General features: G+C 57.1%; 1 protein-coding gene across 4 annotated transcripts; it reads left to right on the forward strand.

Annotated features, from left to right (window-relative positions):
- The first annotated feature begins 1541 nt into the window (after nucleotides 1-1541).
- Nucleotides 1542-20531, forward strand: ATP13A1 (ATPase 13A1). 4 transcript variants are annotated; one of them, XM_050769457.1, is made up of 26 exons: nucleotides 1542-2733; nucleotides 5981-6070; nucleotides 6173-6363; nucleotides 8902-8974; nucleotides 9165-9320; nucleotides 9400-9469; nucleotides 9550-9656; nucleotides 10133-10262; nucleotides 10383-10438; nucleotides 10662-10788; nucleotides 10863-11000; nucleotides 11075-11195; nucleotides 11611-11768; nucleotides 12168-12343; nucleotides 12417-12527; nucleotides 13590-13715; nucleotides 14516-14624; nucleotides 16362-16561; nucleotides 16638-16734; nucleotides 17996-18156; nucleotides 18227-18341; nucleotides 18430-18626; nucleotides 19388-19530; nucleotides 19744-19855; nucleotides 19916-20082; nucleotides 20197-20531. In XM_050769457.1, the coding sequence occupies exons 1-26, from the start codon at nucleotides 2323-2325 to the stop codon at nucleotides 20291-20293; spliced, it is 3639 nt and encodes a 1212-aa protein (XP_050625414.1). In that variant the 5' UTR covers nucleotides 1542-2322; the 3' UTR covers nucleotides 20294-20531. The 4 variants fall into 4 exon arrangements, with proteins under 4 accessions (XP_050625414.1, XP_050625415.1, XP_050625413.1 ...); XM_050769458.1 differs by having other exon boundaries at nucleotides 19939-20082; XM_050769456.1 differs by having other exon boundaries at nucleotides 19744-20082.
- The last annotated feature ends 564 nt before the right edge of the window (nucleotides 20532-21095 follow it).

The raw sequence follows: 21095 nt of genomic DNA on the forward strand, positions 1-21095 counted from the left end.
GTGGATCACGAGGTCAGGAGTTCGAGACCAACCTGGCCAACATAGTGAAACCCTGTCTCTACTGAAAATACAAAAAATTAACTGGGCGTAGTGGCCGGCGCCTGTAGCCAACTACTTGGGAGCCTGAGGCAGGAGAATCGCTGGAACCCGGGAGGCTTAGGTAGCAGTGAGCTGAGATGGTGCCACTGCACTCCAGCCTGGGCGAGAGTGAGACTCCATCTAAAAAAAAAAAGTACAAAAATTAGCTGGTGCAGTGGCATGCGCCTGTAATCCCAGTTACTTGGGAGGCTGAAATGGGATAATCGATTGAACTGGGAAGGCGGAGTTTGCAGTGAGCCGAGATCGCGCCACTGCACTCCAGCCTGGGCCACGGAGTGAGACTTCATCTCAAAAAAATTAAAAAGGCCGGGCGCGGTGGCTCAAGCCTGTAATCCCAGCACTTTGGGAGGCCGAGACGGGTGGATCACGAGGTCAGGAGATCGAGACCATCCTGGCTAACACAGTGAAACCCCGTCTCTACTAAAAAATACAAAAAACTAGCCGGGTGAGGTGGCGGGCGCCTGTAGTCCCAGCTACTCGGGAGGCTGAGGCAGGAGAATGGCGTAAACCCGGGAGGCGGAGCTTGTAGTGAGCTGAGATCCGGCCACTGCACTCCAGCCCGGGTGACAGAGCGAGACTCCATCTCAAAAAATAAAAAAAATAAAATAAATAAATAAATAAATAAATAAAGAATATGCGGCCGGGCGCGGTGGCTCAAGCCTGTAATCCCAGCACTTTGGGAGGCCGAGACGGGCGGATCACTAGGTCAGGAGATCGAGACCATCCTGGCGAACACGGTGAAACCCCGTCTCTACTAAAAAATACAAAAAACTAGCCGGGCGAGGCGGCGGGCGCCTGTAGTCCCAGCTACTCGGGAGGCTGAGGCAGGAGAATGGCGTAAACCCGGGGGGCGGAGCTTGCAGTGAGCTGAGATCCGGCCACTGCACTCCAGGCCGGGCGACAGAGCCAGACTCCGTCTCAAAAAAAAAAAAAAAAAAAAAAAAAAAAAAAAAAAAAAAAAAAAAAAATATAAGCTACAAAATTTAAATAGCCAATAAATTTTAAGTTTAAATAAATTTGCTGTATCAGAGGACAAAAAGAAACATAAAATATTGTTACTATTTGTCACACATACTAATTGTTTAATCCTACTAATTGGTACTGGTAAGTAGTCCTATTGTGGTTTTGTTCAAATTGCGTTTATGCAATAGTACAGTTAATAATATAGAACTACGTAATTTCAAGTAAACACCAAATTTTCATTTTTTATGTTAAAGTAGTAATTTTTTGTAATTCATTTTTCTTTTTTTTTTTTTCGGAGACAGTCTTGCTCTGTTGGCCAGGCTGAGCAATCTTGGCTCACTGCAACCTCCGTCTCCCAGGCTCAAGCAATTCTCTTGCCTCATTCTCCCGAGTAGCTAGGATTACAGGCATGTGCCACCATGCCCGGCTAATTTTTGTATTTTTAGTAGAGATGTGGTTTCATTTTTTTTGAGACAGTTTTGTTCTGTTGGCCAGGCTGGAGTGCAGTGGAGCAATCTTGGCTCACTGCAACCTCCGTCTCCCGAATTCAAGCAGTTCTCCTCCCTCATCCTCCTGAATAGCTGGGATTACACGTATGTGCCATCACGCCCAGCTAATTTTTGTATGTTTAGTAGAGACGTGGTTTCATCATGTTGGCCAGGCTGGTCTTGAACTCTTGACCTCAAGTAATCCGCCCGCTTCGGCCTTCCAAAGTGTTGGGATTACAGGGGTGAGCCACCGCGATCGGTTAGTTTTTATAATTCCTATCTGGTCCGGTGTGGTGGTGTTCCGGGGCGGTCCCCGACCCCGCCCCTCACAAGCCCCGCCCTCGCAACAGGCCCCGCCTCTGGAACCCCGGAGCTCCCGACCCCGCCTCTGCAGGGTGCAGGCTCCGCCCCTCGTGACAGATGGTGCTGGTGTAGCCACGGAGGAGGGCTCGCTTTTTTTGATTCAGGCTGTCATGGTGGCGCCCAGCCCGCCTTGCCGGCCTTTTCTTTTCCGGTCTCGGTCCGGCGTGGCAGCGGAGGCAGGCAGCGTTAGGTCTTTGAGTCCCTCTCTGTCATGGCGACGCCGTGCCTCTTCTTCCGGCCACAGCCTGCCATGGCGGCATCCGCAGTAGTCCCTGCCGGGGCCCGCCTGCTTTGTTGCCCCGGCTCTTCCTAGTCCAGGCCGCCATGGCGGCGCTCAGGGCTTACCGGAAGTAAAACTTCGGAAGTGAGGCGTTCCTCTGCCCGGAAGTGAGCGCGGGCGCTAGGAAAGATGGCGGCAGCGGCGGCGGTGGGCAACGCGGTGCCCTGCGGGGTCCGGCCTTGCGCGGCCCGCCCTTGCGGGGCCCGGCCTGACGGGCAGCCCAAGCCCGCGCCGCAGCCGCGCGCGCTCCTTGCCGCCGGGCCGGCGCTCATAGCGAACGGTGACGAGCTGGTCGCTGCCGTGTGGCCGTACCGGCGGTTGGCGCTGCTGCGGCGCCTCACGGTGCTGCCATTCGCCGGGCTGCTCTATCCGGCCTGGTTGGGTGCCGCAGCCGCTGGCTGCTGGGGCTGGGGCAGCAGTTGGGTGCAGATCCCCGAAGCCGCGCTGCTCGTGCTTGCCACCATCTGCCTCGCGCACGCGCTCACTGTCCTCTCGGGGCATTGGTCTGTGCACGCGCATTGCGCGCTCACCTGCACCCCGGTAAGTGTGTACGCGCGAGCCCGACCCCCAGCAGGGTCGGGCCTCGCCGTAGGTCCCAGCTGCGGCCTTCCTGTCGGTCACCATCCCGACCTGGGCCACCCATCTGCTGGGCCTGGGTCCCCAGGGGCACCCTCTACACTTCGACGCAGGCTTAATCATGACCCCGCTGCTGACTTGCTGTGCAACCCTGGTGCGGGTTATTTCCTTTCTCTGAAGTCCTCCCTGGTATGGTCGTTTAGATTCAATAATGTAATACTTGTAAAAGGCTTAGCGCAGGGCCCAGCGTACGTCGCCCAGGTCAGGTAGGACTTGTTAATGCTAGTTCCCATATTAGCGACTACTCTTGTTGTTTTGGAAACGGGCCTATCTTCCTTCTCGTTTGTCTCTTACCTTGGTTTTCAAAGTGTAAGGCGAGACCACTCGGATAGGTTTCCCCCATCTATGAAGCTTAATTTGTTCGTAGACTGAACCAAGTCTTGCTGTCCAGTGCTCAGTGGTCTTCCATACTGTGATGGAAGGGAGCATGAAATGCAGTTAATCACAATGTTGAAGAGAGGCAGAAGTGTTTATGAGCGAGTCACTAACATGATGTCTTTTCGCAAAATGAGGGTGGTGATAGTTCTGCTCAGGATACAACAGCAAGCAAGGTCGCGCTCCTGACCTATAGTTCTGAATGACCAAGTGTCGTCGGAGGAGTTGGTGAATGTGAGCTGCCCTGGGCCTGAAGCAGTGACTGTGCCATCTCTCTGGGCCTGCCTCAGGTGACACCAGCAGGTTTGCAGCCATGGACACTGAGGTATATCAGGACGCTTCCCCTCTGATCCCAGGAGTGTGTTTGCCTCAAGAAGAGGAAAAGGGAACAGCATCAAGGGCTACAGAAAGACAGAAGCCCCCTACCCTCTCTGGCTCTGAATGTGGGTAGAATCCTCATTCTTCTCTCCTGAGAGACTGAACCTGTTCTGTCCTTCAAAGAGATTTATCCCAAGGGAGGAGCTCAACTTGGTGGCTTTTGAGGTAGTACAGTGAAAGATGCCAATGAGGGACAAAATAGAGGTTAAGGGGACTGTGGCACCGCTCAAACTTCAGCTGCCTTTTGACCTGCAGCTAAACAGCTTAGCTCTTAACTTCCTCTCCAGGGCTGGAGAAGTGGGAGGAGCTGATCAGCCATCAGCCAGGAGAGGCGGGTCTGGGTTTGATTCAGATCTCAGAAAGGGCCGCTTCTGCCTTCTGAGTTTCAGTTTCCCCGTTCTGTAAACCGAGAACCGTAACACCTACCTCTGGGTGCCATCATGAGAACAGAGATGATATCTGCAAAGTGCCATCCCTGGGGCCAGCATGGCATATAGCCTCTTGTACCTTTCTTCCATGACGTCACATTTGTAGTTATGTGATTGTTATTATTTGCTGCCTGGTTTGGAGGCCCATGAACCACCCGTGGGATGGTGCTTTGTTTCTGCGGGTCGTCATTGTGCTCCCGGGTCTCCATGCGGCTCCGTCTAGCAGAGCCGCAGAGGGATGGATGCGGTTCACGGGATCCAGGGAGCACTGAACGAGCTCCATTCAACATTTCTGTGTCCTTGGTGCTGGGGAAACAGCAGTGAACAAAACAGACAAATCCCCCTGCCTTTGTGGTGTTACTGGGAGGGAGAACTCATAGTCAGCAGTTGATGCTAAAGAGAGATGACATCTAACATCAGGACAGGATGGAACATTGCCGGGAACTTTAGTTGGGGCAGCCAGGGAGGGGCTCCTGGGAAGGTGATGTTTCAGCAAAAGCCTGAGGCAGCAAAGGAGCTGTGTTAATGTGTATTCCGGGCAGAGAAAACACGTGCGAAGGCCCTTTGCTGAGGCTGAAGCGAGGTGGAGCCCCATGTGCATGTGGAGCTGTGGAGTGTAGTGAGCAGGGTTGGTGGAAGAGGCAGAGCTGAGCAGAAGGCCAGGGGGCCTGTGATGGGGGCGGGGGCTTGGCTCATGTGAATTGAGGGCATACTGGGTGGGTGCCCGGCAGCCTTCTTCCTATTTGAGTTCATGTCACCATCACCAGAGCAGAGTCCTGGACATTCGGTGCTGTCTGTGCACCCAGCTTCCCAGCTTTTTTGTTTTTGTTGTTTTTGTTTTTGTTTTGTTTTTTGGAGGTTTTTGTTTGTTTGTGAGACGGAGTCTGGCTTTGTAGCCCAGGCTGGAGTGCAGTGGCACAACCTCGGCTTACTGCAACCTCCGCCTCCCGGGTTCAAGTGATTCTTCTGCCTCAGCCTCCCAAGTAGCTGAGACTAGAGGTGACTGCCACCATGCGCAACTTTTTTTTTTTTTTTTTTGTATTTTTAGTAGAGACGGGGTTTCACCATATTGGCCAGGCTGGTCTCGAACTCCTGACCTCGTGATTTGCCCCCACCCCCGCCCCACTGCCTCGGCCTCCCGAAGTGCTGGGATTACAGGCATGAGCCACTGCGCCCGACCTTTTTATTTTGAGACGGAGTTTCGCTCTGTCACCCAGGCTGGAGTGTGGTGGCGCGATCTTGGCTTACTGCAAGCTCTGCCTCCCAGGTTCACGCCATTCTCCTGCCTCAACCTGCCAAGTAGCTGGGACTGCAGGCACCTGCCACCACACCCGGCTAATTTTTTGTATTTTTAGTAGAGATGGAGTTTCACCGTGTTAGCCAGGATGGTCTCAATCTCCTGACGTCGTGATCTGCCTGCCTTGGCCTCCCGAAGTGCTGGGATTACAGGCGTGAGCCACTGTGCCTGGCTGTTGTTTTTTTTTTTTTTTTTAATTGAGATGGGGTCTCACTCTATCACCCAGCCTGGAGTGTAGTGATGCAATCTTGGTTCACTGCAACCTCCGCCTCCCAGGTTCAAGTAGCTGAGATTATAGGTGTGCACCACCATGTCCGTCTCATTTTTGTATTTTTAGTTGAGACAGGGTTTCGCCACTTTGGCCAGGGTGATCTCGAACTCCTGACCTCAAGTGATCCGCCCACCTTGGCCTCCCAAAGTGCTGGGATTACAGGTGTGAGTCACCGCGTACAGCCTTGGGCTCTCAGCTTTAAGTATGGCACCAGAGGCACAGCAAGGTGGTCTCCTTTGTCCTGATGATAGACGAAGGAGTGACAGAGGCAGCACCAGAGCCCAGGGGCATGTTTCAGAATATAGAAAAATAGAGCTGCTGCATCCAAAACCTCCCCAGGGGAGGTCTTGGAACTGTAGGTTGAGAAGAGCTAAGCCGCAGTGCTTTCTTTGTCTCTGTCAGGAGTATGACCCCAGCAAAGCGACGTTCGTGAAGGTGGTGCCAACCCCCAACAATGGCTCCACAGAGCTTGTGGCCCTGCACCGCAATGAGGTAGGGACTGCTGGGCTCCTGGAGGAGGGGCTTGAGTGGGATTCTCAGGCGCTGACACCCCAAGGTCAGGGGCCTCTGTGGCGAACACATCTTCTGCCACAGGGCGAAGACGGGCTCGAGGTGCTGTCCTTCGAATTCCAGAAGATCAAGTATTCCTACGATGCCCTGGAGAAGAAGCAGTTTGTCCCCGTGGCCTTTCCTGTGGGAAACGCCTTCTCATACTATCAGAGCAACAGAGGCTTCCAGGAAGACTCAGAGATCCGAGCAGCTGAGAAGAAATTTGGGAGCAACAAGTGAGTCCTTGATTTGCTTGTAGCACCTTTGCCTTTCTGTCCTGCTCCTCTCCTGATTCAGGGTGCCTAGGAAACGGGACAGAGGCATCTGCCCTTTTATTTATTTATTATTAATATTATTTTTTTTGAGACTGAGTCTCGCTCTGTCACCTAGGCTGGAGTGCAGTGACGCAATCTCAGCTCACCGCAACCTCCGCCTTCCTAGTTCAAGCAATTCTCCTGCTTCAGCCTGCCAAGTAGCTGGGAATACAGGCCCCCCACCACCACCCCTGGCTAATTTTTGTATTTTTAATAGGGACAGGGGTTTCACCATGTTGGCCAGGCTGGTCTCGAACTCCTGACCTCAGGTGATCCTCCCATGGTGGCCTCCCAAAGTGCTGGGATTACAGGCGTGAGCCACTGCACCTGGCCAAATCTGCCCTTTTAGCCAAACATCCCAGGTGAATGTGACGCCATTTGAGCAACATGCTCTAAGTCCAGTCTCCCCTGAACTTGCCTGTTGGCAGGAACCCCAGAGGGCCTGCAGCTGGAAGCCCGTACTCTGAGGTGTGAGACCCTGAGTATAAGGTTCTCCACAGGAGTCTGGCCTGTGGCCCCTCCTCAGCAACTGCTTCATTTTAAATTCTTTAAAAATGTTTGTTTATTTCTGTAGAGATGGGGTCTCGCCATGTTGCCCAGGCTTGTCTCAAACTCCTGGCCTCAAGCGATCCTCTTAAGTCAGCCTCCCAAAGTGCTGGGATTACAGGCGTGAGTCACTGCACCCAACCTGAACATTTTAATCCTCACTGTTTCGTGTCTGCGCATCTCAGCGCTTCAGGAATGGTGATGAAGACAGTGACCAGGTCTGGTCTTTTGTACTGAATACAATGGCCAATGTGTGATGCACACCCTATCCCTTCATCTTCACCAAAACTGCAAATGCTGACACGTGGCTGGGAGCTGAGAACTGGGCTCCAGACCCCATCATGGCCTTGTGACAATGGTCCTCAACCTGGAAACCCACAGAACACCTAGGGAGCTCTTTCCTGACTTAATCACTGTTAAGAGATTACAGATATGTTGACTACAACTATCAGTCTAATACAAGGATTTATAAGAAACATTTAGCGACTTCCCCTACCCCAAGGTTGGCCAGTCACATTAATGACCTGTGGCAACTACGTTCCTTTTCATGCTCTTCTTTTTTTTTTTTTTTTTTTTTTTTTTTTTTTTTTTTTGAGACGGAGTCTCGCTCTGCCGCCTAGGCTGGAGTGCAGTGGCTGGATCTCAGCTCACTGCAAGCTCCGCCTCCCGGGTTCACGCCATTCTCCTGCCTCAGCCTCCCGAGTAGCTGGGATTACAGGCGCCCGCCACCTCGCCCGGCTAGTTTTTTTTTTTTGTATTTTTTAGTAGAGACGGGGTTTCACCGTGTCAGCCAGGATGGTCTCGATCTCCTGACATCGTGATCCGCCCGTCTCGGCCTCCCAAAGTGCTGGGATTACAGGCTTGAGCCACCGCGCCCGGCCTTTCATGCTCTTCTTACTCACGCAAAGGTACCCAGCAAGATACAAGGGAAGGGCTTATTGTTTGATAGCAACGGGGTTGCTCTTTGGTTTCTTCTTCTCACATCCCATACATAAGACGTCCATCCAGTTAAAGGGCAGAGCGAGAATGACCCTCGTTGACATGACTGGCGCCCTGATCAGGTTGGGCCCTAGCACAGAGTGCTGCAGAACACACCCTTAGGCCCGAGTTGTTGCATTCTTGAGCATTTTGTTTTTGTTTGTTTTGTGGTTTTTTTTTTTTTTTTTTTTTTTTTTGGAGACAGGGTCTAACTTTGTTACCCAGGCTGGAGTGCAGTGGTGTGATCATGGCTCACTGCAGCCTTGAACTCCTGGGCTCAAGCATTCGTCCTGCCTCAGCCTCCCAAACAGCTGGGACCACAGGCACGCACCACCACCCCCAGCTAATTTTTAAATTTTTGTAAAGAGAAGGTCTCATGGTGTTGCCCAGGCTAGTCTCCAACTCCTGGGCTCAAGCACTCCTCCTGCCTCAGCCTCCCAAAGTGCTGGGATTACAGGCATGAACCACCCTACTTGACCCATTCTGGGGCTTTAATTCAGGAATCGTAGAAAATCTCAGCTTTGGTGGGGCTGGGTCTCAGTGTCTTCTGCTGTCTGTAGCTTCAGGGCCTCCATCCTTCAATCAGAGGTTCCTTCTCTACTTGCTGCGTCATTCGACCAGATGATGGGCTCTCGTCTGACACCAGCCCCAGGCTGCCGGGAAGAGCATATTGCAGATTCAGGAGCTTCATCTGGTTTATGCAGAGCCGAGGGCTGTGGGCGGGCAGCGTGTCTACCCCAGGCGCAGCCAGGATGAGGGAGAGCCACAGTCAAATGGATCCTCCCATCTGGAAGCTCGCCAGGGCTCCTGACACCCACATGTGGCTCTTGGTTTCTTGAGAGGGGCCTGCCATGCTCAGGTTGGAGGGGTCAGGGTGGAGGCTCCACACCCCAGAGGCCTTGCCCTGGGAACAGGATGGGGCCTGGTCTCTTGCAGGGCTGAGATGGTGGTGCCTGACTTCTCGGAGCTTTTCAAGGAGAGAGCCACAGCCCCCTTCTTTGTATTTCAGGTAAGGCAGCAGCTCTGGCCCATCTCCCCATTTCCTCCCTTGGGGCTTTCCTAGCCGGAGCAAGCCTGCCCACCACTTCCAAACCTGGAAGCTTCTCCCCGTCCTCACATGTCAGAGCCGGTGGGCAGAAAGAAGGGGCTCATGGGAACAGGGCAGGTAGAGCAAGAACAGACGGGCTGGCGTCCCACAGGTGTTCTGTGTGGGGCTCTGGTGCCTGGATGAGTACTGGTACTACAGCGTTTTCACGCTATCCATGCTGGTGGCGTTCGAGGCCTCGCTGGTGCAGCAGCAGATGCGGAACATGTCGGAGATCCGGAAGATGGGCAACAAGCCCCACATGATCCAGGTGCAGCTGCTGGGGAGACCCAGGTAGGGGGCGTGGCACAGATGTGGCTTCTGTGCTGACACACGCGTGTCCCACCCAGGTCTACCGGAGCCGCAAGTGGAGGCCCATTGCCAGTGATGAGATCGTACCAGGGGACATCGTCTCCATCGGTGAGGCCGGGTTCTGCTCAGTCCCAGTGGGACCCCCAGCCTCAGGGCCTCTGGCCAACCCTCCTACCTCTGCCCTGCAGGCCGCTCCCCACAGGAGAACCTGGTGCCATGTGACGTGCTTCTGCTGCGAGGCCGCTGCATCGTGGACGAGGCCATGCTCACAGGGGAGTCCGTGCCACAGATGAAGGTGCTTAGTGGGGGATGGGTATCCTCAAACTACTCAGGAGGAAACAGGCCAGGAGGTGGAGGCCCAGGGGGTGGCAGGGATCCCCCCCAGGCACAGGCGGAGGAGGCAGGGTGAGCATGGATGAGCTCTGTGTACTGGGGAGCTGGGTGGTGGGGGTGAGGAAGGAGGTGAGAGAGCCAAGGGCATCCAGGGTACATTGGTGCCCTGGGATGTCAGACCAAGGTGGGCTGGGAGCAGCCTGGAGCGGGTGAGTCCCGGACGAGGCTAGATGCAGGCCCCAGGGAACGGGTACTGTGAGTGCAGTGGGGAAAGACAGGATGGGGTGAGGGTGAGGACCCGGGAGCTGGGTGGAATGTGCTGGTTGGGTGGGGAGCCCCCTGGCTCATTCCAGCCTCAAGGTCCAGCTGTCCAGGAACTCAGATGGAAAAGGAACCAAGGTGGGCCTGGTCATCCAGATTCATGATCTTCCTCCCCAGGAACCCATCGAAGACCTCAGCCCAGACAGGGTGCTGGACCTCCAGGCCGACTCCCGGCTACATGTCATCTTCGGGGGCACCAAGGTGGTGCAGCACATTCCCCCACAGAAAGCCACCACGGGCCTGAAGCGTAGGTGCCTCACGAGCATCTAGGGGTATCTGGGCTCCCACCCACTTTGCCCGTTTGCTTGATCATGAGAGAGTCAGGACGAGGAGACAGGCATGACAGTGACTCTGCTTCTCTCCCCAGCGGTAGACAACGGGTGTGTGGCCTACGTCTTGCGAACCGGATTCAACACATCCCAGGTGCAGGGCCAGGTCTGGGGAGGGTGGACCCCAGGGCAGTTGGACAGCCAAGGCATCAACCCTTTCAGACCTCAGAATATCTACCCCATGGGCTGACTCTGGCAGCACAGCCCTGGACCTGGGCCAGGGTACAGAGGCCACCCCGAGACCAGGCCCCCTCTCCCCGGCCTGAGGTGCTGGAGGGAGCCCAGACAGCAGAAAGACTGTCCCTCCATCCCTCCAGGGCAAACTGCTGCGCACCATCCTCTTCGGGGTCAAGAGGGTGACTGCGAACAACCTGGAGACCTTCATCTTCATCCTCTTCCTCCTGGTGTTTGCCATTGCTGCAGCCGCCTACGTATGGATTGAAGGTAAGCGCCACGGCCTCTGCGGTCCCCTACTCCCGCCCTCCGAGGCCCCAGGCTGGCAGGCCCTGTCTCCACAGGTACCAAGGACCCCAGCCGGAACCGCTACAAGCTGTTTCTGGAGTGCACCCTGATCCTCACCTCGGTTGTGCCTCCTGAGCTGCCCATCGAGCTGTCCCTGGCCGTGAACACCTCCCTCATCGCCCTGGCCAAGCTCTGTGAGTGTGTCAAATGGGGTGGGGCCGAGTGGGCTGGGGCCAAGCAGGACCCCTGACCTCACTCCCACCCCTAGACATGTACTGCACAGAGCCCTTCCGGATCCCCTTTGCTGGCAAGGTCGAGGTGTGCTGCTTTGACAAGACGGGGACCTTGACCAGTGACAGCCTGGTGGTGCGCGGTGTTGCCGGGCTGAGGTGAGTGTCGGGGGCCTGGGCCAAAGGTCACCCAGATGGGGTTTCTGGGAAGTCGAGAGACAGGTGGCCCATCCACCCCAAGCTGTTGCAGTGAGGGCCCGTCAGAGGCCCTGCCTCAGGGGTTCATTTCCAGGGGCTCCCCACAAAGTCCTGGGTGTGAGCCGTGGCAGCGGCATGGGGGCTTAGCTCAGGCCTGGAACATCCCACGCCAGCCATGCGACCGCAGTACCCGCATGCACGATGCCTGGCTTCTGGGGGCATCTGTGAAGCAGGTGCGGGTCTCAAAGACACAGTTGGCGCCCAAGGCAGCCAGTGACTGGCACAGAATGAATGTCAATGGGTTCTTCTGCTGATGGAGATGTAGCTTCGCCCTACCCGCCTGCACCCTGTAACCAGCTGTTCCCTGTCCTTGCAGAGACGGGAAGGAGGTGACTCCTGTGTCCAACATCCCTGTAGAAACACACCGGGCCCTGGCCTCGTGCCACTCGCTCATGCAGCTGGACGACGGCACCCTCGTGGGTGACCCCCTAGAGAAGGCCATGCTGACGGCCGTGGACTGGACGCTGACCAAAGGTGAGGGGCTGGGGCCTCAGGCCCAGCAAGGGGGAGCCACTGGCTCTCACAGCCCTAGGCAGGTGGGCTGCACCCTTCAGAGGATCTTGGGGACAGGCAGACCTACAGCTCTGATGCTCCCCGAGGTGGATGGCCAGAGGTTCACCTTAGACCCAGGACAAGCCACATCCTTGGGTGTTCCTCTGGGTTGTAATCTGCCCTGTCCTGGCGGAAGCCACAGTACCAGGGTCCTCCGAGCCCAGGTCTCCCAGCTCTGGACCAACCCCTGCTCTAGCCCGCAGCCCCCGATCAGGCCCTGGGGGTGGCAGGAGGGAGGTGGGGAAGGCCGGGGGGAGAGATAGGGGCTTGGCTGCCTCTTTGGAGCAAAGCCCCTCAGGACTCGTACTTATTTGTTTCCAGATGAGAAAGTATTCCCCCGAAGTATTAAAACTCAGGGGCTGAAAATTCACCAGCGCTTTCATTTTGCCAGTGCCCTGAAGCGAATGTCCGTGCTTGCCTCGTATGAGAAGCTGGGCTCCACTGACCTCTGCTACATCGCGGCCGTGAAGGGGGCCCCCGAAACCCTGCACTCCATGGTGAGCTGGCCTCAGCCTGGGGCAAGGGGTGGGGCGCGGGGCAGCCCGTGACATCCCCCTGCGTTCCCTGCAGTTCTCCCAGTGCCCGCCTGACTACCACTACATCCACACTGAGATCTCCCGGGAAGGAGCCCGCGTCCTGGCGCTGGGGTACAAGGAGCTGGGACACCTCACTCACCAGCAGGTACGGGCCCAGGCTCCCCCACCCGCCTTCACCATGTGCCTGGCCCGTCAGCTCCTCCCTGAGTCACTTCCTGTGCCCTACAGTGCCAAGTTGAATGGTCGCGATTTTGTCCTCCTTGCCCCACTTCTAGCTTCTACCTTTGGAGACCCCAAATGGCACTCAGTCTGTCTCCTGCTGTGGGGAACCACCCAGTCCTGGCTCATGCAGAGCACATGCAGGCCTCACCTGCCCCAGTCCTGGTGTGTCCCTGGCTCTACTATTCTGCCCTGGTCTTGGGCAGGGCTTGGTGGCATCAGCCCTCTCACCATCCATCCTCCACACATCCCACCCTGTGCCTCCACCACCGGCACATCTGCGGCGTGGCTTCTTCCTGGCTCCTATTTGTTCTGCTTGCATCCTACAGTTGTAGATCCTTCCAGAATTTAGCCTTAGGTTGCAGTGCTGTGTGCAGAGCCCAGGCCACGGCTCACAGCCTGCATGCTCTGCCCCGTTCCTGCACCTGGAGCCCCCTTCCCAGTGGCCCAGGTCGTCATCGCCTTCAGAGTGGGCACTTCTGAGGCCTTTCCACACCCCTCTGGATTCCATTCCCACCTCCTCTCTCGTGGCACTCAGTACTCTGATTTCTGTGACCTTCTTGATCATGCATCTCCCCTGGTGCAGTGTGATCTCCCTAAGGCCAGGGGGTCTCTGCCCAGTCACTGGTATGTGGTGGAGCCCCGGGGAGTAAGAGTTCATGGCTAAACTCCAACATTATTGGGAGAGTCCCTACTTCATTGACTTGGAAGCTGAGCCACAAGGGACTCTGTGGTGTGCCCATGTCCACAACCAGGACATAGAGCCACATTCGGGGGACCCAGACTTCCCAGTCACTGCCAGATCCCACCCCCCAAGCGTGCCTGGTACCCTCCTGGCATTTCTCCCCTCCCAACCCTCGCATGTCCCCGCTACGGGAACAGGGCCTTCCATCATCCCCCTGGTTCCTAGCGCATGGTCAGAGCTCAGGAAATGCAGACTGTGGGTAGAGGGAGGGACAGATGGTGAGGGTACCCCGTCTGTCCACAGGCCCGGGAAGTCAAGCGGGAGGCCCTGGAGTGCAGCCTCAAGTTCGTCGGCTTCATCGTGGTCTCCTGCCCGCTCAAGGCTGACTCCAAGGCCGTGATCCGGGAGATCCAGAATGCGTCCCACCGGGTATGGGGACGGGTTGGCTCCACCCTCTGCATGGGAAATAGAGGCGAGGAGATGACAATTACAGCTTCATGGTGGGGGTGGGCACCCAGGTCTCACAGGCTGCACATTTTGGCTGAGCAAGATGATAGCTCAGGTGCTAATGTTGCTCCTGGCCCAAGGACACTCTGGGACCTGCCTATGCTGGCTCCTCTTACCTCCACAGACCACTCCCCTCATCCCCCACATCATGGAAAGCTGGGGGCACTTCTCTCCACTTCCCTGATCCACCGCCATCCTGGAGAGAAGGCAGCTGAGGCTGGGGAGTTGAGGGGTAGGGGGCAGTGTCTGCCTGTCCTGGTGGCTTCTGGTGGCTTGTGTTTTCTATTTTGGGACTTAGGGTGTCTTTTGCTAAAAGACAAGGGGCGAGTGAGCTGTCTCAAAGGATGATGACTCTGGGTCAGATGGGTGATGTGGTTAGTCCCCACCAGGCCCAGAGGTCATGGTCCCATCCTCCTGTTCATTGAAATATTACCCCCATAGGCAGCTACCAAGCAAAGAGGGCCCACCTCAAGGGCAGGTTGTTCATTTGTATTGCAAATCCAAGCTAAGGGTGTCTTCAGAAGGACACATACACGTGTCATTTGTGTAAAATGACCTGGGTGGGGGTGGATTGTGGCCCTTGGAAGCCCATTCAGGGTCTCGGTTAGAGGCCCAGGATCTCTCACTGTGGCCTGCCTTAGAAGGAGACTTGGCAGCCTTGTCTCTGGCCTAGAGCTTGGCCCTAGGCTGCCCTGCTGAGCTTCTGCCCCTCTCTCCCCAAGGTGGTCATGATCACAGGAGACAACCCGCTCACTGCATGCCATGTGGCCCAGGAGCTGCACTTCATTGAAAAGGATCACACGCTGATCCTGCAGCCTCCCTCTGAGAAAGGTGAGGCCCTAGCCTGGCCCACAGTGGGGAAGGGGGACCCTGAGTCCAAGAACAGCGCCCATTGCAACAGCCCACCTGTGTGCCAGGCCTCACCAGCACAGTGTCTTCAAATGCCTGGCACCACGGTGGCACCACTAATCACAGCCCTGGCCCACTGGGCACCTCGGACAGCATGCGAGTGTTCACTGGGTCACAGGTCCCGAGAAGTGTGGAATGTAGGTGTTTATTTACCATAATGAGGCGACAGTCTGACTGCCAGCTCAGGTTTCCTGTGCACTCATGGGCAGATACTGCTCCTACTACGCTTACTCCCTATCCTCAGTATCATCCTCATCTCACACCCTTTTTGGCCCAGCAAGCTGCCCATGTACCGAGCGCTCCCTTCCCAAGCACAGGGACTGCTGGCATCCTCAGCCGCAGTTGATGGCACAGTTTGCTCAGTGTTCAGCCTCACCAGACCCCAGGCAGAGCACTCTGTGCGTGTTACTACATTGGTCCCTCCACCCCACCCTGCACCACACGGGGTGGCTTGCCTTCCCCACGCCACAGAGGAGGAAGCTGGCTGGGTCAGCTCTCAGGGCCCCTGCTTTGTAGAGAAGGGACAGAAGCTCAGAAGTGAACCCACTTGCCCAGGTCACTTGATGTCCCCATGGCTAAGGATTAGAACCCAGACAGCCTGACTCCAGAGCTCATGGCTCCAACCTGTCCCTGGTGACCTCTTTGAGCAATGCCCTGGATTCAGACTGATGAAGAGGCAGACATACAGATCCAGCCCCTCCCAGCTAGAGGTGTGGGGCTTACCAGATACCTGCCCCAGGGCTAGAGGTGAAGCCCCCTGGGCGCACACAGTCCAGGGCCTGCATGAGTGTTAACAGAGGGCCCTAAGGAGAACCACATGGCGCGGGGTTGCCACAGGGCTGGGCCAGAGCGGCTTCCAGAACCTCCAGGCCACCTCTCAGAGGACTCGGTCCCTGCCCTCCTGTTCTGTTGGTCCCAGGCCTCCCCCTGCCCCAGCCCCAGCTACCGGGGTCTGCCAGGGCCTGGGGATTGTGGGCAGGTGGCCTGGAGCAGATGAGCAGGATTGTTGATTGAAAAGTGAAGCTGGTCTAGCAACAGCTGCAGCACCAGCCCCCCCGGTGGAGGTGTGCTGCCCTTCAGGGCGAGACGGTCCAGGGTGAGCAGGCCAGTGCCGGGAGGGCTGGTGGGCCGCCCTCGGCCATCGCAGCGCCCAGCATCCAAGCCAGGGCCAGCCGTCAAGAAAGGGGAAGTGGAGCAAGAGGACGTTGAGAACTCGGGGGCCCTGTCAGAGTGGGGAGGGGGCCCAGCCCCAAGAAAACAGGATTTCAGAGAGGCCACGGGCGCAGGGATAGGTGAGGGCCTGGTGTGGGGTTTCCCAAGGAGAGCGCCATAGCCCTGTTCTGTGTGTTTCAGGTTGGGGGGCCTTGCATGAGGTGGGCGCATGGCTTAGCTGGGGTCAGACTGCCTGGGTTCTAATCTGGCTCTGTCCCATGCTCTCAGGCAAGTAGCTCAGGCCCCAGGCTCTTAGTTCCACCCTGCACACCTGAGGGACGTTCTTTGTGGAGTGCCCAGGGCAGGGCTGGGGGTCACCTGCGTGGTTAGGGAGGTGGGGGCTCCGGAGAAGAGAGACTAGCTAGTGCTGGGGTCCGAGTGGAGGGAGGGCGCTTCTGAGCCCAGGGAAGCCAAGCCCCCAGCCCTAACCCTAGGTGCTGCCCACAGGCCGGCAGTGCGAGTGGCGCTCCATTGACGGCAGCATCGTGCTGCCCCTGGCCCGGGGCTCCCCAAGGGCACTGGCCCTGGAGCACGCACTGTGCCTCACAGGCGACGGCTTGGCCCACCTGCAGGCCACCGACCCCCAGCAGCTGCTCCGCCTCATCCCCCACGTGCAGGTGTTCGCCCGCGTGGCCCCCAAGCAGAAGGTATGTGCACAGCCCTAGGGGTCGGGGCACAGAGGTAGGCACGCAGCCCCTGCTCAGCCTGTTTCCGCCGACACAGGAGTTTGTCATCACCAGCCTGAAGGAGCTGGGCTACGTGACCCTCATGTGTGGGGATGGCACCAACGATGTGGGCGCTCTGAAGCACGCTGATGTGGGTGAGTGCTGTGGGCTTGGGTGGTTCCTTCCTTTGTGGGCCAGGTGTTGAGGACATGTCACTGAGCTAGAAAAACAGACCCGGCCCTTGGTGACAGCCATGGGGGCGCTAATTCCTATGAGGAAGCAGTGCAGGGGATGGGAGGGGGTGGCAAGGTCAGGGGCTTTGAGGGCAGGAAGGGATTTGAGTATCCCAGGAACAGAGCAGGGTGGAGGCCAGAGGCCAGGAGAGAGGCAACAAGTTGGGAGAGTGACTCAGAAAACCCAGAGCTGAAGCCGTAAAGATGGTTCATAGCCCCAGATGTCTGTCAAAAGCACACACGTGGCTGAGTACTGTGGCTCCTGCCTGGAATCACAGTGCTTTGGGAGGCTGAGGTGAGAGGATCACTTGAGTCTGGGAGTTCAAGGCAGTGGTGTGATCCACTCTAACCTAAGTGACAGTGCAAGACCCTGTCCTTTTTTTTTTTTTTTTGTTGGACGGAGCCTTGCTCTGTCACCCAGGCTGGAGTACAATGGCACGATCTCGGCTCACTGCAACCTCCACCTCCCGGGTTCAGGCAAGCAATTCTCTTGCCTCAGCCTCCCAAGTAGCTGGGATTACAGGCACGTGCCACCACGCCCGGTTAATTTTTGTATTTTTAGTAGAGATGGAGTTTCACCATGTCGGTCAGGTTGGTCTCCAACTCCTGACCTCAAGTGATCCACCACCTTGGCCTCCCAAAGCGCTAGAATTACGGGTGTGAACCACTGCATCCCACCCAACCCTTTTTTTTTTTTTTTTGGAGACAGTTTCTTGCTTGTTGCCCAGGCTGGAGTACAATAGTACAGTCTCAGCTCACTGCAACCTCTACTTCCCAGGTTCAAGCAATTCTCCTGCCTCAGCCTCCCAAGTAGCTAGGATTACAGGCGCCAGCCACCATGCCCATCTAACTTTTGTATTTTTAGTAGAGACGGGATTTCACCATGTTGGCCAGGCTGATCTCGGACTCCTGACCTCAGGTGATGCGCCATCTAGTGTTGTGTGTATTTTCATTGCATATTTTGTGGGCGTTGGTTGTTGGTGGTTTGTTTTCTTAAAGTAGTTTGTAGAAAGCAACATGGGCGCTCTCTGAGGTCTTCTTAGGGTGTCAGGTGAAATGGGAAGTCTGGGAACTGTCCTCATGGGAGCCAGCTGGGGGGGCTTCAGGAGCAGTGGCTCTGAAGCCACCAATCTGCTCCTCCGTGGAGCCCGCTCTTCCGCGTCTGACGCCCTCCTGCCCCCAGGTGTGGCGCTCTTGGCCAATGCCCCTGAGCGGGTTGTCGAGCGGCGACGGCGGCCCCGGGACAGCCCAACCCTGAGCAACAGTGGCATCAGAGCGACCTCCAGGACAGCCAAGCAGCGGTCGGGGCTCCCTCCCTCCGAGGAGCAGCCAACCTCCCAGAGGGTGAGTCCCAAGATGGGAGGCGCTGCACCCCATCCTGGCCAGGGCTGACAGCCTACTGCCTACCCTACAGGACCGCCTGAGCCAGGTGCTGCGAGACCTCGAGGACGAGAGCACGCCCATTGTGAAACTGGGGGATGCCAGCATCGCAGCACCCTTCACCTCCAAGCTCTCATCCATCCAGTGCAGTGAGTTGCTTGCCCCCGCTCCCCCTCCCTTCGTTCCCCCCTTGATACCCATACCCACACCCACACCTGCCTCCCTACCACCCTGCAGTCTGCCATGTGATCAAGCAGGGCCGCTGCACGCTGGTGACCACGCTACAGATGTTCAAGATCCTGGCGCTCAATGCCCTCATCCTGGCCTACAGCCAGAGCGTCCTCTACCTGGAAGGGGTCAAGTTCAGTGACTTCCAGGCCACTCTACAGGGGCTGCTGCTGGCCGGCTGCTTCCTCTTCATCTCCCGTTCCAAGGTGGGCCCCAGAGGTGCTGGAAGGCCAGGGATGCATGGGCCAGCCAGGGCCAGGCTGTTATAGGCACGGGAATTGTCATCCCCAAGTTACAGGACTCGGGGCCCCAGAGGTGGGGGCTATACCTCGGATGGCTCAGGAAATGCCAGCAGGGCAGGTGCGGACTGAGGCACCCAGACCCCTCCAGGTGGCACAGCTTGGGGTCCCACACCTGTCCACAGGCAGGGGTCCCAGGGGTGGGCCCCACAGAGCCCCACCAGCAATGAACAATCATCAAGAGGGTAAAAAAACAACAAAGCGGGTCACAGGCTACACAGGACAGGCTGGTGGACAGCTGGGGAGGCCTGTGTGACGCCAGCACTCAGGCTGAGGTGTAAAGAACCAGGGGGGTCAGCCGCCGGGAACTGGACATATAGGCTCCAAACAGGCATGAGCTGACGCCGGTGGCTGGAGGGGGTAGGAGATTGGCTGGGCGGGACTGTGCCTGTCCCGTGGGCTCCAGGGAGGGCAGGATCTGCTTCATGATTCTCAGGCCCCTGTGGCTGCCATGGGGAGCCTGGATGGCGGAGCCAGGGCTAGGGAGGCAGCCCTGGGCTCGGGTGAGAGGCAGGCAGGGCTCCGGGGACTGGTGCCGACCCATGGAATCCCCCAGGATTTGGTGGCGGCTCTACACAAGCTCTCCCGGGAGGTTATTGCCTGCTGAGTGGGCCGGGTGGCCTTGAGTGAGCCAGGTCCTGACTCCCCCACCTGCCTTGCTGCTGCAGCCCCTCAAGACCCTCTCCCGAGAACGGCCCCTGCCTAACATCTTCAACCTGTACACCATCCTCACCGTCATGCTCCAGTTCTTTGTGCACTTCCTGAGCCTCGTCTACCTGTACCGTGAGGCCCAGGCCCGGAGCCCCGAGAAGTAAGTGCTGCCTTGGAGGAGGTGATGTCCCTGCAGCTGAGAGTAGCAGGAGGATGACTCTACGGACATCAGCAGGAGAGCCTGGGGGTTGTCCAGGGAGTCCAGGGAGGGGCACTAGGCCAGGCAGATCACTAGCTCTGAGTAGCAGGAAGCCACAGAGGGTGTGTGAGCCGGAGCAGGAGAGGGGGCCCTGACTCCCATGTATCCTTGTAGGCAGGAGCAGTTCGTGGACTTGTACAAGGAGTTTGAGCCGAGCCTGGTCAACAGCACTGTCTACATCATGGCCATGGCCATGCAGATGGCCACCTTCGCCATCAACTACAAAGTAAGGCCTGGGCCCCACCCAAACACTCCCTGTGTGCCCACCCAGCCCCACCCCATGAAGCCATCTGTCCCTCATCCCCACAGGGCCCGCCCTTCATGGAGAGCCTGCCGGAGAACAAGCCCCTGGTGTGGAGTCTGGCAGTTTCACTCCTGGCCATCGTCGGCCTGCTCCTCGGCTCCTCACCCGACTTCAACAGCCAGTTTGGCCTCGTGGACATCCCTGTGGAGGTCAGTGGCCCTGTGGAGGTGACCCTGGGGCTCAGCTTGATGGGTCCCTCCTGTGGCAGTGACCCTGGGCTGGGCTTCAGGTCTCCAGTTCACCATCCCTCCCTGCCCCGACAGTTCAAGCTGGTCATCGCCCAGGTCCTGCTCCTGGACTTCTGCCTGGCGCTCCTGGCCGACCGTGTCCTGCAGTTCTTCCTGGGGACCCCGAAGCTGAAAGTGCCTTCCTGAAACGGCAGTGCTGGTACCCACTGCCCACCCTGGCTGCCGCTGGGCGGGAACCCCACCAGGGCCCCGGGAGGGAACCCTGCCCCCAACCCCCCACAGCAAGGCTGTACAGTCTTGCCCTTGGAAGACTGAGCTGGGACCCCCAGAGCCATCGGCTGGCTTGGCCAGCAGAACCAGCCCCGAGCCAGCACCTTTGGTAAATAAAGCAGCATCTGAGATTTTAAAAAGCCCTGCCTCCACTTCGTCTGTGCTACACTGTTTGCTGGGGGCTCGGGGACAGAGGGTCACTGAGGAAGGTCACCCTCCCCACAGGCCTTGTGATGTTGTTGGTGAATCCCTCAAGCACTTTCAGCACTTGAACATGGACTAGTCCCTGCCCAGAGAATTCAGTGCATATTTTCTAGTTTAACAAGAACCCCCACATTTCTGTGGTCTGTTTCACATTTTAACAACTCAGGTGCTGAGAGAAGCCTTAGGATGTGTGGTTATTTTTTTTTTCCCGCGATACATAACAGCATGCCTTCCTCTCGGGTGGTGTCTGAGACTTGAGGAATATGATGTGCATCATTACAAGTCCTGACTCTGTCACGCTCTTTGGGGTCGTGCGCTGCTCTACCATCTCCTGTCACAGTCAGGGAGCGCTGGCTGAGCATCAGCCAGGATGTGACCTGGAAACCTGGCTTGGCTCTTAGGTTGATAGTGTTGTTCCTTTCAATGGACTCACTCATCACAACTCAAGAATTGCAGAGTAGGCAGCGTGGAGCCAGTCAGAGAATCCTTGCCTCCTTAAC

This window comes from Macaca thibetana, chromosome 19, assembly GCF_024542745.1.
Source record: "Macaca thibetana thibetana isolate TM-01 chromosome 19, ASM2454274v1, whole genome shotgun sequence".
NCBI classification, from domain to species: domain Eukaryota; kingdom Metazoa; phylum Chordata; class Mammalia; order Primates; family Cercopithecidae; genus Macaca; species Macaca thibetana.

Coding starts and splice junctions, on each gene's coding strand:
- ATP13A1 (XM_050769456.1), top strand. CDS start 2,323: ATGGCGGCAGCGGCGGCGGTGGGCAACGCGGTGCCCTGCGGGGTCCGG. Junction 9,657..10,132: donor AGTCCGTGCCACAGATGAAG/GTGCTTAGTGGG, acceptor CTTCCTCCCCAG/GAACCCATCGAAGACCTCAG. Junction 18,157..18,226: donor AGCAGCCAACCTCCCAGAGG/GTGAGTCCCAAG, acceptor CCTACCCTACAG/GACCGCCTGAGCCAGGTGCT.